This window comes from Poeciliopsis prolifica, unplaced genomic scaffold (genome assembly GCF_027474105.1).
Source record: "Poeciliopsis prolifica strain line A6 unplaced genomic scaffold, Auburn_PproV2 SCAFFOLD006, whole genome shotgun sequence".
In the NCBI taxonomy this organism is placed as follows: Eukaryota; Metazoa; Chordata; class Actinopteri; order Cyprinodontiformes; family Poeciliidae; genus Poeciliopsis; species Poeciliopsis prolifica.
The window spans coordinates 11,082,672-11,098,750 of record NW_026562381.1 but is presented as its reverse complement, the minus strand read 5'-3'; the positions used below and the strand labels follow the sequence as shown (position 1 = coordinate 11,098,750).

At 37.7% G+C, this 16,079-nt stretch overlaps 1 protein-coding gene across 3 annotated transcripts; it reads left to right on the top strand.

The window, feature by feature from the left end:
• Window positions 1–91: 91 nt before the first annotated feature.
• LOC129360455 (transmembrane protein 255A-like) lies at window positions 92–15,674 on the top strand. 3 transcript variants are annotated; one of them, XM_055030691.1, is made up of 12 exons: window positions 92–160; window positions 279–427; window positions 527–609; window positions 3,464–3,606; window positions 4,676–4,738; window positions 7,408–7,497; window positions 9,545–9,610; window positions 9,737–9,822; window positions 10,312–10,380; window positions 10,725–10,887; window positions 11,745–11,891; window positions 12,665–15,674. In XM_055030691.1, exons 1-12 carry the CDS (start codon window positions 116–118, stop codon window positions 12,806–12,808), a joined length of 1,248 nt encoding a protein of 415 aa, XP_054886666.1. In that variant the 5' UTR covers window positions 92–115; the 3' UTR covers window positions 12,809–15,674. The 3 variants fall into 3 exon arrangements, with proteins under 3 accessions (XP_054886666.1, XP_054886667.1, XP_054886668.1); XM_055030692.1 differs by lacking the exon at window positions 10,312–10,380; XM_055030693.1 differs by lacking the exon at window positions 92–160 and having other exon boundaries at window positions 201–423.
• Window positions 15,675–16,079: the final 405 nt, after the last annotated feature.

Below are 16,079 nucleotides of genomic sequence, written 5' to 3'. Positions count from 1 at the left end.
AAATGCACAAGAATTTCCGCATTTTATTTTTTTATTTGAGGGGAATCGTTTCACCCTCTAAGTCTAAACTAAGATTGTGTAATTCCCCAATATAAAGCTCTGGAAAAAATGGCGGATGACGTCGGAAGCCGAATTTAACGGATATCGAGGCATCGTAACGGTAAGGCACGTACGCACGCACTTACGTACGTACGGTAATGTTGGCGTGAAGAGTGTAAGTGAAGGCTGTAGAGTGCTGTACGTTGTTTTTAGTATTTGTGTGACATGCGCACACACAGCCAGCCGCAGCGCCACCGACCTGCCGTCCGACACCGACACATCGAGAGGAGGGACACCGAGAGACACCGCAGCAGCCGCGGGAACGTGAAGGGGACGGGCTCGGGGGCAGACGGAGAGCGGTCCTGTCTGTCAGAGAATGCCACAGCAAGTGAACGCAAGCTCGGCGTTGGATCACGATCGTGACCCGTTGTCGTTCAGATTTCTATCCGTCGTCGGGTAGTGATTGTTGTTCTTCATATTTTATTAGAAGAAGTCATCGCCGAACCAAGATGCCGCCCCGTTCTCACAGCCTCCAGTCCAGCGGACTGACGCTCTCTGAGACAAGCATGGGTAGGTGTGCGCAAGGTCACTGCTGTGTCTGCACCAGCTTCTTACTGTTCAGTAGCAGTGCAGTGCATCCCCTGAGCCCCTTGTCACCACTTTGAAAACAACAGTTTTGGTTGCAGTAACAGCTCAGTAAACATGAATGCCTGTGAAAAATAGTGTAAAACAGTCGCTGCAGCAGCAGGCGGGTATTTTCCTTCATGGCCGGGCCGCAGCGCGTCACTGCAGGTGCGGCGGCGCCGAGCAGCCACAGCATCCTCAGGGCTGCTGATGCTGCACGGATTTCACCAGGATGCCTTGCAACTTTATTCTAAGTACACTCAAACAAGCAATGCTTCTTCGGCTACATAAAAATACTAAAATGTTTGTATTTCGTAAATTGACTGAGTCTAATATATTCATACAAAACAGCCACATCTGAGTATTTTGATACAGAACATGTACTGATAATACTGTAAACAGCAATAGTGCAGACTAAAGAAAGTATAGTTGCATTACAGTTGAATTGTTATTGAAATGTAACCCCAGCTCTGTAAACTCATGTGTCCTTCAGTTGTCACTGGTGACACTGAATCCCTTTGTTTACTAAACCAAAGCATGTTTTCCTATCGATCTCTAGATATCAGCCTTGAGGTATATATATAATTTTTTTTTAAATTAAAGTTTTAGCATGGAGTTGACCCTTGTCCAACCAGTAAAACAAGACATCAGACATTAATATGTCAAAGCAATGTTTTCAATTTTAAGTTGTTGTCTGCCTTTAGGTTCTTGTTCTTTGCTTTCTTATATTTTACCATTTGATAACTAAGCAATACAAAAGTTAAGAAAGTTTAACAGGATTCTTGATTTTGTTCAAGATCCCATATTCTCTAAAAATAGTTTATTGACCACTTTTAAAATGCAGATATAAATATTGTTGGTAGATATTTATGCTGTGATCATGTTGTAAATAAAGAAGTTGGTAAAAAAAAAAAAACACCCAATGGATGGATGGACAGATAAATGAATGATGAGGCAGATGGATCGCTAGATGGAAAAAGGGATGAATGTGTAGAAAAAGTTGGATGGATGGATGGATGGATGGATGGATGGATGGATGGATGGATGGATGGATGGATGGATGGATGGATGGATGGATGGATGGATGGATAAACAACCTCATTTAGGCAGCACTTATAAGTGCTTAAAAATAGTGGTCAATAACATACATCAAGTTAAAACACATGAAGCCTTTTTAAATTAAACAGATTAAAAAAACTAAAAAACAAAGTTTTAAAGTAGGCAGTTGTCTCATTGATTTTTTTTATAGTCTCACAGTAAAAACAGCATTGCAATAATTGAGAATGCTAAAAACAAAGGCATCAACTAATTTTCCAGAATCCTGTTGAGACATCAGGCGACTAATTCTGGCAGTATGTTTAGGTGGTAATACGTTGTATTTGTCACCATGTTTTGTACTTGTTGAAATTCAGAGCAGGATCCACGACTAGCATTAAATTCCTGGTATTCTAAGCTAACTGAAAAATTCAGTTTTATTATATTTATCTGGGAATAAATGGACACATCCAACTATTAATCTGTTCAATGCATTCCGTCCATTTGCACTTAACTGTAATCTACTGATAAAACACAAATGTACAACTGTGTGTCATCGACATAATTTGGATATTCTTTCTTATCATTGCATATAATTTGAATGCTTGGAAATGTTGAAAAGGAGAAGACTTAGGTTGGAACCTTGAGGAATAAATAATGTTATTCAGCTTAGATTTATTGGACGCCAAAAGGTTCCATCAGACAGTCACCAAGTACCAATTTTTTTAAATTGGGAGAATAAAATGTCATGATATACTGTGTCGAACGCTGTCTTCAGATCGAGTAGAACTAATATTTAAATTTTACTACCATCAGTGTTCAGCTGGAGGTCATTAAAAACATTCACAAGAGCAGTTTGATTGACAAAAGCCATCAGAGCAGCTGCTCTGGGTTAGAAATCTGTTTTTTTAAAGGGAACATATAACGCCACATTCACGTTTTGCACCAGAATGTAACGTCACAAATTAGCAACCCCAGCAGAGTTCCGCCCATCACTTAGCAACCCAAGAGGTACTCCAGCACATTTGGTCAGCTGGTTTTATCACAGCACAATGGGTGATGGAAAAGACAAGCGCTTGCTGTTGACTTACCATCCAAAATCCACTTGCTGCTTTCGTGCTACTTGTGCAGGGGCCTCCACTTCTGCTTTTCAAAAATGTATGGTTGTGTAATTGAGCATCTGTTTGCAGTTATTTTTATGTGCGATTGAAAACGTTGAGCTCATTCTGAAAGGAGCTCAAATAGGCAGAAATGATCAGACTAAAATCTCATTATCTAAGAATGATTTTGTGCAAAAAATGTACAAAATATGTTTTCTATACCCATAGATCTATCCTAACCTTTAGAAGGAAGTATAATTAGTATTTTAGGCAGAAGTGGCACATTATTGAAAATTGATAAGTCCAGGTTCTTCTTTTTCTGAAGTGGTTTTGATTACCACAGTCTGTGGGAACACTCCAGAGGAGAATGACTCATTTATTATTAGAAAAAGGTCTGGAATCAAAACATGCAAGGCTTTGAGGAAAAAACTGGTTGGTTCAGATGGATAAAACATAAACCCAAATCTTGGAAAATCTCACACAGCTCTTTTTAGTGCGACATCTGAAAATGCAAAGAACAGACCTTCAAATGCAGGGAAAGAAACATTTTGTGATTTTCTGCAAGGATTGTAAGACAAAGACTAACCTTTTGAACCTTTTGATCAGCATGTGACAAATGCATGGCGATTCGTTGGTAATATTTGGTTTTGTTGTTGCATCTATAGGATCCTTTAAGAGAAGAAAGAGGAAATCCATAACAGTGACGGTGATGCTGCTCATTGTGTCTGTTCTCATCCTCGTTTTTGGCCTGGCGGCGACCACCCGGACACAAAACATCACTGTGGGAGGCTACTACCCAGGAGTTATTGTGAGTTCAAATACCTCGCTGTAAGCATCAGAAACAACATGGCAAACGAGACTAAGCTGTTTCCAGCAAATCCTTTCAACTCCTGGAGTCCAAACTTCATTAACACAGCTCCCCAAAGGGAGTGTTTTGCATTCATTATTCAGTATTGCAATCATTAGATGCTGGATGAAGTCTGAGTCTTCCAGTCGGTAAATTTGTTTCCGGCATTTAAAAGACTCAGATCGAGTTCTGTGAATTTAACGTTTCGATCATCTGAATCAAACTGTTTTAGTAACATTAATTTTGAAACTATGAAGTCAAATTTGATTGATATTCAATACGAGTAACACTTCATGTATCTCAAAGGGAAATTATATTGAAGATTGTCATAATTTATATTATCTAAGCATCTTTAACGGTTTGTTGTGGATTGTGATGCTGTGATCAAGAAGGAACTCCAGTAGCAGTCACTTTTGCATCCAATCAGAAGAGGCCTCTGACTGAAGACTGTTGCTGTGTTGCAATATGAAGTTAATTCAGTTAAAAAAATACTTTACCTATTAAAATTAAAAGTGTTGTTGTAACTTGCATCATCCGGGTTGGTGATGGTTTGGGCAGGAAGGATATCCAGTAGCAGTCAGTTTCACAACCAATCTGAAGAAGCCTCTGACTGAGGATTATTTTTGTATGATAGTTTAATAACTGTCACAGCCGAAAGTGTAAATTTTCCACGAAAAATTCTGAAAAGTCAGACATTTGCTAAGAAAAACTCAGAAATTTTGAGATTAATCTCAGATTTATTTATTTTTTTTGGTTTGAAAAGTCAAGAATTTTCCAGAGAAAACAGAAATTTTTAAATTAATGTCAGAATGTTTTAGGAACATTTATTTTAAATTTTTTGTTTGAAAAGTGACAGATTTTCTAAAAAGAAACCCCCCAAAAAACATTTGAAATTTCTGAGATTAATCTCAAAATTTCAGCCTTTTTTGGCAGAAATTAGCACCTGTTTTTTGTGGTTTTTTCTATCTAATATGGCTCTAATTCAGCACCTTATGAACGATCTGTAACAGAATATTTTGTTTCTTTCTAGCTCGGCTTCGGCTCTTTTCTGGGAATCATCGGTGCTCATTTGATAGAGAACAAGAGGCAGATGGTAAGAGGATTTACATCCTGTATTTCCACTGTGTTTTGTGTTTATTGGTCCTTTTCATCCATTCCAGTTGAGCCTGTGAGGCCAAACTGGGCTGAGGAGATTTGCGTTGCGTACTGTTGCAAATAAACTGGACTCTGAGGGGTGAGTTGAGGGTGAACGCAGCCAGAAATAGAAACGGGCTGTAAATGGAGGAGGACAGATGTCTGCAGCCAAAATGAGGGTGGGAGGAAACTGCAGATGAGCAGAACAGGTGGGAGGTGCCAGGTTCGGCCCGTCAGAGCTGATGGACGGCTTTATGCTGTGGCAGCCGTTGCCTATAACGCAGCAGCAGGTCCGGTCCAGTGATACAGCAAACTGAGCCGCAGCACATTGCATTCCACTGCTGTGAAATGTTATTGCGGGTTACATAAAAAGTGATGACAGGTGGCACGTCTAGACTGTTTACATCTTTTCCTAAACATGAGAAATAGATACGTATTCAGTTTGGAGGTTTGCACCATCTGGCCAGATGACTGAACTTGACTGTTGCAGAGGTATTTACTTCAGTTTACTTTTAGGACACTGATCATTTTACTTTCATTTGAGTAATGTGTTCAGTATTTGCAATCTATATAAAGTAATTTCTTTTTCTTAGCTAAATGATGTACATGGGGAAATTTCAAGTTGATCGTTTCAAACCTCTAGCAGGAGAAAAAGTTCAAAATCCAAACCAAAAGCTTGTTTAGTCTTTAAAATACCAGAATTTGGAAATAACTTTACATTTTTTACTTTTACTTGAGTAAAATTATGTTGAAGTTGTGCTACTTTTACTTGAGTGCAATTTGTGGATTGCTGGTATAATCGTCATTATTTTAATGGTTTGTAGCTTTATCTCTACCGCTTCAGCAGCCATATGTTTTACATCCCTGCTAAAGATTTATAAAAAGTATTACATTTATTGCAGAAGCAAAAAAAGCTTTAAACTTGATCACAAATCCCATCTCAAGAAACAGTTGTTTTTACTAAAACATCACTGACACAATTGAAGGTGCATTTCCTTTAAACATGTAGCTGGAACATTTTTTATGTCTGCTGTTCTTATGTTACTTTTATATATTGACTATGTGCTGCTTTTTTGATTATAATAATGGCAAAAAGGCCTGTTTCTTTTGTCCACTGCTGCAAGGGGAGGTTTATTTTGATAGTTTACAGTATTACTGTGAAAACAAAATTCTAAAAACTTACCAAGTTTCTATTGCAAATATCTTATTATTCTTGACATAAAAGAAAGTTTTCAGCAAGTTGATAATATCTTAATATTAATGAAAAAAATATTATTTTATCTTGGTATAAATATAAGTATCTTGTGGGACTGGCAGTTTTTCATCAATATTAAGGAATTATTTATTTAAAACGTCTTGTTTCTGCTCTTGTGTCTTTCTGAAAAGTTACTTGTAAATTAGTTTAGCTTTATTTGAAGTGTATTGAGATATCTGTTCTGTAAACTGGACCAATAACATTTGGTACAATTTTCAAAAAGTTCACTGCATGACATTCTCCTTGTTTTCTAAAGGTTTATGCTTTATAAAAACCAAAAATATTAATAATAAAAAGTTTTCCTTCTGCTTCCTTCGGTTCCATTCATCCATTGAAAATCCAGGACATGGTTTCTGTAGACACACATAAATAATAAATTATTTGAGGAAACTTTAGCATATTTATTTATTTTCTATTTATTGATGTGCTTCAGTCAACCTGGTTGCCGTTGCTTGGAGTCGATGACAAGCTGCTGACATAATTTACTCCTCCGCCTGTCGCGTGTTGCATCGGGAAAACATCTGAAACATGCAGAACAGAGTGCCAGGAAGCTGGCAGGACAAAAAAGATCCAATCTAATTTCTAAAGTGCCACTGAGATCCATTAATTTTGTTTGATTGTGTTTCTCCCATTGTCCTCAGTAAGTGGTGCATTTGGGTTTCTTTCCTCTTTCAATGCAGAACTTATGTAAACAGGAGTGAGTGTAACTCAATGCTCAATGCACAATGATTTGCATCAATCAGTGATTGGATTAGAATATCTTGTGATGGCGATATCCGTTGTGATGTTTTCATCTGTACTCCTACACTGTGTGACCTTTAGCCCTCTGGGTCCAAGAGACTCTGTCCAACTGGCTAAATATTACATTAACATGTAGATGCATTTATGCAACACTTACACTAGTAACTAGAACACTTTGCATCCATGAAGCTTCCTTTTCAACTCCTCTGGGATTTAATATTATTTGAGCATTTGAGACGCTGATCAGCTGTTTTTAATTGTAACGAAACACAAAAAGCATTACCTTGTTTCCATAGTTACACATCATAAAGTAAAACATTAAGAGCAGAAATCTTTCCAGGTGCACAGCTTTCAAAACTAGAGGGAATAATTACCCAAAAATTCAATGCCTAAACCTAAAAATGTGTTATTTCTATTAATAAATGTGTTAAACTTGCAAAAAGATCAAATCAAAAGTTCAGTGACAAGATATTGGCAATACATAGTTTATCTCTAATCAGTGGCGCCTCTTGGGACGATTCTCTTTGGCTCTGGAGTCTTATTTAAAAACTACTAAGTGCTCAAGCGCTGATAAAACAAATGTAATACATTTAGTTATCCTGAAGCTGATGCGTCTCTGTTTCCTTCCACAGTTAGTTGCATCTATTGTCTTCATCAGTTTCGGAGCAGTTGCCGCCTTTTGCTGCGCTATTGTTGATGGAGTCTTTGCAGCGAGGCACATTGTAAGTATAACCAATAATTTTATATGTTAGTTCAAAACAAACAACATGTTAGCTAAAGCTACTAGAGTTAGTCTTACAAAGGCTTGGTAAGTTCTGTCCGCAGTAAAAAATATTTAGCTGTGGGTTAAATTAGCCGTCATGATGCAAAGTAACCTCTAATGCACTTTTGATGCAATTGTGCTGAAATAATGACACGGCTGAGTGAAAAGGAGCGTCTCCATTAATGGATCTTTATTTGCCAGTAAAATGGATGATTCTTGTAAGTTTACACTCAACTTTACAGGGAACTTGTTATAAAAGATAAACCTTAAAACCATTCACTGACGGTCATCGCATTCATCTTTAGATTTTAAACCTTATCACATTTGTACTAGAAAGGGTCTAATGAAATCCTGCCAGTCAGACATGTTTAAAGCGCTACCATAGCAATTCTACTCTGAAGTCCTTGAAAACACTTGCATATGTCACTAATCGCACTTTTTGGTGTTTTATTTTCATTTATGTGGCACAGAAAAATAATTAAACATGATAGGAAACACCGTTTGTTTGGTCACTGTTACTGAATCAATGTAGATGTAACTTAAAACATCACAGTAATAATATTACATAATCTCACTCTGTTTACTCACCTCAGGTTGCAGGATGCTTGAAACTGAGAGTGAAGCTGATGGCTCCACCTACTTTCTGGTTATTTTAGCCAATAAAATAACCAGAAATTATTTCTGGTTATTTTCAGATCAACGGCATCAAAATTAAATGCCGTTGATCTGGCATTTAATTTTATTCCTAGGTTTGTAATTTATTCTTAAATATGACCAGAGCAAAGGTAACACACACTGTCCGAACACAGCAGACACGTGAATATCAAAGCGGTGATACCAATACACACAAATTCAGAACTGGAGCACATCAAAAGAGGTCGATATGAGGTTTAGCCCTAAATTATAACATTTTATTCACATTAATAATAATTCTTGTAAGCCAATACGAGACAAGAGCATCACTAAGGATGACAAAGCAGCACGTTTTAACAGAATAGGCCTGCAGAAAATGATTTATATCCTTCAAAATAAATAATAAAAAAACCTTTAGTGACTCTATCTCAATGAAATGTTCCTTATATTTACTGGAAAAACATTTAGCAGGTTTTATGGGTATTTTGTTGGTTCATCTTTAGTCCTTTGGAGTTTGAAGGCCTTGTTGCCATCAACCTAATTTTAATACAAGTTTGATAACTACCATCCTAGTTGTAGTTTGTCTATAATTAGATGAACAAACTCCAGTCATGCATACTTTTTTATTATTTTGGTGTCACAAATAGACATAAAAACCATAAGTGTTTGTTTCTACAACACTTGTAGTTTTAGAGTTGAGTAAATAAAAATAGAAGTCCGGCTCTGAGCCTGATCATTTTTCACTCTTTAAAAAACCAAACAAGGCTGAACATGCAGGTCTAAAGATATTTTTCCCAGAACGCCAGAGACAAACAAACCAGAAGACGCCTGTCTGTTGTTTATAATCTGATTTATCAAGTCAAGTTTATTTGTATAGCCTGTTTCTGCAACAAGGCAGTGTGTTGTTACACTCTAAAAACATTGTGTGGTAGCAAATTAGGAAACACCAGTAAACATTGGTTTTAGTCAAATCCCATCATTAAATATATCAAATATATTGATCAGTGTCCCAATGGCAGCTTTAGACAGAGTTCCTTCATTTTCAGGAATTCTGTGTTTCGGATGTTTTGCAGTTTACTGGAAGTTTGTTCCAGTTTAGAGGAGCATAAAAACTGAATGCTGCTTCTCCATGTTTTATTTCTGTTTCTTAATAATATTCCCATTAGAATAACATAGTCGGCTTCCGAGAGCTTAAATTACTTATTGCTGAAACGTAATGTGAAATAAATGACCCAACAGTAGCTGAGGTTTCTTTATCCTACTGCGGTTAGCTTTGTTGTCATTGATATTTGATATTTATTAAAGTAATTTTTTTGTCTTTTTATTCTAATTTATTGTTTGAAAAAGTCCAACGCGATGTGATTTGCATGCAGGACCTCAGGCCTCTGCATGCAGGGCGCTGTGGGTATCTCTCCAGTGATTCTGCATCTGAGCTGGACGTAAGACACCTTTATTATTATATCTCACTCCCTTTTCATGCACTAAGTGCTCATTAAATTGGGTGAGGCTGCCGCATCCCATAGCGATGCAGAGTGAAGGTGCTGAAAACAGCTTGTGACCCTCAGGTGCCGTGCCACACGTCTCGGTCGTCGTGTAAGCTGCATGTGAAGAGCAACACCTGTTATTGCTGTGACCTCTACAACTGTGGGAGGTGAGTGAAACTTTGGTTGAAATGAACGAAGACAAAACTGTGGCTACGTGGTTAGAAGTGCGACTTTTATTGTTTCGATTTTCAGTAGAGATGCACCAATTAAGTGGCCTGATGTTGGATTTAAAGATCGCCTCAGTGGTTGTCAGACATCAAGAACGCTCACAAATTTCTGAGTTTGAAGAAAGTCAGGAAAGGTTAGAAATTCGCTCACAAAAATGGGATCTTCTTGATCTTCCTTCATTTTCTGTTGGATTCAAAACTACTACCTCTGTCCAAACTCCTCCATTATGTCTTTATTTATTCTTTCTTATATGTTTAAGTGCTTAAAAAGAACCTGAACTTGAATCTGTCCAAATGAAATGCCAGTCAAAATCAGCCAGTCAAGTCAAATCGGTGCATCTCTAATTTTCAGCGGGAGATTTGTTTGCATTGCAGCTTTGATTGTATCAGAACAAGAATGTTTCTTTTCTTTTTTTACTTTTGTTTCAGAGAACCTCTTATGGGACTTCAGAATAAAGATGTTTTGAAAAAGTTTAGGAAGTCATCCATGATTTGGAAGTAGGTCCCTTTTCCAGACCGATCCTGCCCGTTGTAGATCAGTTCAGCATTCTTCTTTCCATGTAGATGTAGTCGTTATTAACAATAAACACCATCATAGAAAAGTGTTGTTCAGTTCATCTCTGCATGTTCTGTTGTGGCTGACGTTACATTTATCCATCCATTTCAGTTTTGCTCGACTTTTCAAAGCCTCAGTGAAACTCTTTTCCACGATTGCAACCATAAATCAGAACCTGATAACAGTTTCCTGCTGATAACCGAAGAGTAACCGATCACTGACCCTCTCAGTGACCTTTGTGACCTGACGGTAGGCTGTCTCCTCTCTGTCCCACTCACCGGCCCAGCCGAGCTGAAGTGATGGGAGGCTACCATGAATACACAGATGTGAAAAGCTGCCAGGACGTTGTGCACCTTTACTACCTGCTGTGGTCTGCGACCATCCTGAACATCGTGGCGCTTTTTCTGGGCATCATCACTGCAGCTGTGCTGGGAGGCTTCAAGGACATGGTAGGCAAAGATAAAAGGTCGAAAAGGAAAAGAACTTGCATAGATTTTTCTGATATCTGATCTTTACTCAAGTATTTATCTTTCTGACGACTTTTTACTTTGATTCCCTACATTTTAAGAGAAATATCTGTGCTTTCTACTCCTTACATTTTCACATTTGTCTTATTTCCATGATTAAAAATATAATGACGCAGAGTCATGTCAAAACTCTGTGTTGACATGACTCTGCGTCATTACATTTTGCGTCATTATCCACCAAATCATGGTCAGATAGTTACTTTTTATTATTTGCCATACAGATATGTGATCATCAGATGTACTTTTCTTTACCTTCCATTTACGTTGGGAAGCACTTAGCAGATTTTATAAATTTGTAATTGTAATACAGGAAATGTTTTTTTCTGACATGTCTCAAAAACAACTTTATAACTAGCATCTAATAATTATAAAGGCTTATGCCACTTTTTGCTGCAGATTTTTTATATTTCTTAGTTTCCTGCTCTCTGCGTGATAAAAGTGTCTTTCTTTGTCTCTTCCAGATGTTTTAAATGAATTATCAATGCTGTGATTGTAGATAATGGGCAGGTTTAGGCAAGTAGCTGTGATCCTGTGATTTTCTCACTTACTGATATCAACATATCTGTCTTACTTAAGTGGAATAATCTCTTGTTATGAATTAATAAAAATATTCAGTGTAATTTTCCTGTACAGAAACTGTTAGAAGTGCCAGTAATAATAGTAATTTGTCTGGATTTTAAGAGCTGGATTTTTTATTATTCTTCTTGTTTCTGGCAGTGTTAGTATAATGAAGGCGATGGCAGTAAATAAAGCCCAGTTTGTGTTGTTTTTTGTGTCAGATGCCTGCTCCTGCTTCAGAGACGACATCTGAACCGGAGGCCATCGCTGCTCCTGTCCCTCCTGCTCCTCCTCCTCCCACCACTTCCCTGAACCTGTACCACAACACTGCCCCCTGCCTGCCGCCTTACACCGCCTACGACCTGCAGGTACCCTGAAAACATGGCGGACAGCATCATAGATTCACATCAGTTGCTACATCAAGACTGATATAGTTCATGCAAATATATCTGAAGCTTGCTATAGATTATTTCCAGCGGCCATTATTTTTCATTTATAATGAAAATGTTTCAACATCATGGCTCCCTGGTGAATGTGTTGTTTTCTTAGAAAGGCGACATTTTATGCAGATTTTTACGTTTTTGTGCTTCCATGTGGGTCTTAACTGCTTTTAAAAACATCCAGCCTTTTCTTTGTTCAATAAATGTATGTTTTTTGCTGTGTGGAAACCGAGACATTTCAAGAACTTTCGTGATTGTAATGCAACGTCACAAAACAGGAGGGACTGATCCTCACCTCATAAGCCGTCACCTAACAACCCAAGCTGAGTTTCTGGTCCACTGGTTTCACTCCTGCAGTTTGTTTGTTTTGTATGTGTACGTATTAATCCTTTATATGGAGGTGTCTTTAATTAGAGGCTGAAACACAGACTGCTACAGGAAATATTTCCTGCCAACTGCCACCAATATCTAGAAAAACTCTGAAGAATATTTTAGATATTGAATTTGGTTTGAAATTTTTTTGAGTTTTTCATTTGATGGGTAGAAAATCCAGAAATTTTACTCAAGTAGGAGTAGCAATACTTCATAATAAAATTACTCAAGTAAAAGTAAAACTACTCCTAGAAGTTCATTTTTTTTAAAGTTACTTAAGTAGATATAACTGAGTAAATGGTGACTAGTGTTTTTCTGTTTGCACGCAGGGTCCCTTCCCGTTCCCGGACTCCTCAGGCCTCTCTGATGACTCCCAGTCTGGAGCCAGCCACCTCTGGCCCACCATGATCCCTCCTCGCTACTCCCCGCCTCACGAACACCCCGACGAGAAACCGCCGCCGTACAGCCCGTAGGCCGGCTCCAGGCCATGGAAACACCTAAGGACCCGTCAGGAGCCTCTCGCTCAGATTCTGCTGGCTTTTCTTCACAAACTCTGAACAATGCGTTGAAGGAAAAATAAGCGAGGGGAGGACGACCTCGGCGCCGGCTAGCAGGACTAGCGCTGGGACTCGGTCTGGCCGTTTCTGTGCGTCCATATCTGAGAGAGAGACGCAGCCTGCTGCCCGGCAGGTTTGTTTACACATCTATCTGCCTTAATGCATACGGACTCTGAACACTGCGCCATTTAAAGACTCTTCTCCTGTACAGAAACTCTCCTCCAGCTCATATGTTCTTCACGTGTCATTAATGGAAACTAAAAAAAACAAGCCTTTCTGCCTCAACTGGAGCAGAAGAAATTCACTGAAAGAGACTTTATCGCTTCGGAGTCCAGATAGGAATCAAGTTGAGAATCCAACAAACTGTTTCTGAATTGGTTCCTAAACGTCTCTGACTGCAACTAGAAGGAAATGTTTAATGAAAGTGTTACATGCTTATGTTTGTACAGCAGCATGTTGTAGTTAGCAGCACAGCTAGGCCTGAAGCAGATCATGATATTTATTTCTGTTCTCCTCTGTGTGGTGAACAGCAACGCTATTCAGGAAATAAACTATTGAATCTACTACAGTAGCTGCTGAGGAGACACATTTAACTCTATTTATTCTATTTCTACCAAAAGCTGTGAAGCAGATCTGATTAAATATGTTCAAGAGGAATAAACTTCTGTTCTGTTTGGATCAGGAACTTTGAATTCCTGCTGAAAGTGAAAAACCTTCAGAAATACACTCTTCTGATTCCATCCATCCATCCATCCATCCATCCATCCATCCATCCATCCATCCATCCATCCATCCATCCATCCATCCATCCATCCATCCATCCATCCATCCATCCATCCATCCATCCATCCATCCATCCATCCATCCATCCATCCATCAAGTTGTTCCTAGACCTGGTTGGTGTAAATTTAAAATAACCTGAACACATCATCCGTTTAAATGCATAAAAATGCATCTCAATAAATTCAAAAATCTCCATAAAAACACAAAACTTTATCTCTAAAATAACATTTGAGAACTAAATTCAAAATTTTAGCACAAAAACATTGTTTAATGCTGACTTATGTCACTGTCACGAATGCAAAATTCACATTTTGCATATTTTTAAGCTTCTTTTTGGGTCTCAATTGCTTCTAAAAAAAACACAAACACTTAAAAAAAACATGTAATTGTTCTTTGGTTACCTAGCAACCCAAGCCGAGCTCCAGCATGTCTGGTCAGCTGGCTTTACCACTGTCTGTAAAAGACAAAGGTTTTCTTATTGACTTATTTTCCGGAAAGCACTTGCTGCATTCTCATTGGTTGTGCAGGAGGTGCCACTTCTGCTTTTCAAAGACGCACAGTTGTACAATTGCACATTTGTCTACAGCCATAGCTGTAAATGTTGAGTTGGGAACGTGGCCAGAAGCAGCTTATTTAGCTTTAAAGTGACAAGACGCCCTAAAACGGCTCATTGTGAAATGGACAAAACTGAGCAGATTAAAATGTTATTATCTTAATGAGTTTGTACAGAAAACTTAATGAACATGTTTTGTATCACACATAGACAGATTCTATCCTGTTCAAGGAAGCACAACAGATCACCTTCAGGCTACACAAGATTATTGATGAACTTCCCAAACATTAATGGAAAGTTTAGTGGAAGAAAAAGCGATGTTCTTGAAGAAGCAACAGGAATAACTGGAGATGCTGATTTCATCTGCCAGTAGGATGTAGTATTTGCCCACACTGCCAAATTAATGATACCTACATTAATGGCCTTAGTAAGAGTGTGATACTTGTTTGGATCAAACGGGCCTGATCAGAACCACATAGAGAAACTATACAGGACATGAGAATATATTGAAACAGGCTTACATTTCTGGTTTTTAATTACTATAAATTACATTCTAAGTTCCATTAGATGTAATCCATTGTCACAGGGGTGTCCAAAGTGCGGCTCGGGGACCATTTGCGATCCTCTGAAGGACTTTTGGCGGTCCAAATGGAGCAAATCTGCTTAAATGGTTGATGAATCCTTGTTCTAAATTTTTACAGCTACATAACATCTTAAAAATATATCATATACAAAAAATAGATTTGCATTTATTGTTTTTTTTTTTCTTTTAAATTAATCTTAATTTTTGAGTAATTAGAACCAAAAACATTCACCAACTTTTTCCCAAAAACAAATTTTACTTCTGATATAAGAAAACAATCCAAGCAATTTAGAAGCTCTGGACCTTTGACAACGATCTTCCATTTTGCTCATTTTAATGAAATTTTAATTGAGTTTTTATTGAGTAGCTAATACAGTAATGAAAAGAACATCAAACGTTTATTTAAATAATAAAAGACTCCAACTTGACGACTTTCTCCCTCTTGGTGGAAATATTGGACTCATTGCATCATCATAAATAAACAAAGATTGAATTAAATGGCCAGTATTTCACATTTTCAACACATTCTGCTGTATTGAGATGCATTTGCTTCGTTTTGCTCTCACTAGTCACCGAGTCCTGCTGGTTTTCCAGCTGGAGTTTGGTGCAACATCATTCCCATTTCAGTATCACGTCTTCTCCAATCAGTGCTGGATTCACTGATCTGGTTTAAAGAAGCTGAAGTGTAAACACACATCAGCTTCTCTTGTTTATAAGTCAGTCTGGAGCAGATGAACGTTTCTTTCTACCAATAAATTATTTGTGATTCACGTTGTTTTTGGTATTTTTTGCTTCACCAAAGCTGACGGTGTGACTGTCCAGAGATCTCTGCTGATATTCCAAATAAAAAATGTTGGTTTTGATCTTTGGTTTGGTCGATCTGCTTGTTTTATGGGGTTCATTAGATTTAATAGAAACTGTTGATTAAACTGGGTTTTTACACTTTTCCCACAATAAAATTAAAGTAATGTTTCAGCTTTGGAGACAAAAATGACACAAACCAAAGGATACAGTTTTAATTCACTGTTACACATTTATTACTATTATTAATGATATATTTTAATATCCCATAGCAAGAAAAATTTCAAATATTTCCTCGCTATGTTTTCTGGAACTTAGCAAATAGAAGTAATTTAGATTATTTTTACTGACCTAAAAAAAGGGAAGTTTAACACCAAACTATAGACGGTGAGGATTAAAATGTCCTTTTATCATCTTTAAATATCTGGTCCAAACTGTAAAATACGCTTTCCAAGTTTAAACTTTTA

Coding starts and splice junctions, on each gene's coding strand:
- LOC129360455 (XM_055030691.1), top strand. CDS start 116: ATGACGTCGGAAGCCGAATTTAACGGATATCGAGGCATCGTAACG. Junction 7,498..9,544: donor TCTTTGCAGCGAGGCACATT/GTAAGTATAACC, acceptor ATTTGCATGCAG/GACCTCAGGCCTCTGCATGC. Junction 10,888..11,744: donor TGGGAGGCTTCAAGGACATG/GTAGGCAAAGAT, acceptor TTTTTGTGTCAG/ATGCCTGCTCCTGCTTCAGA.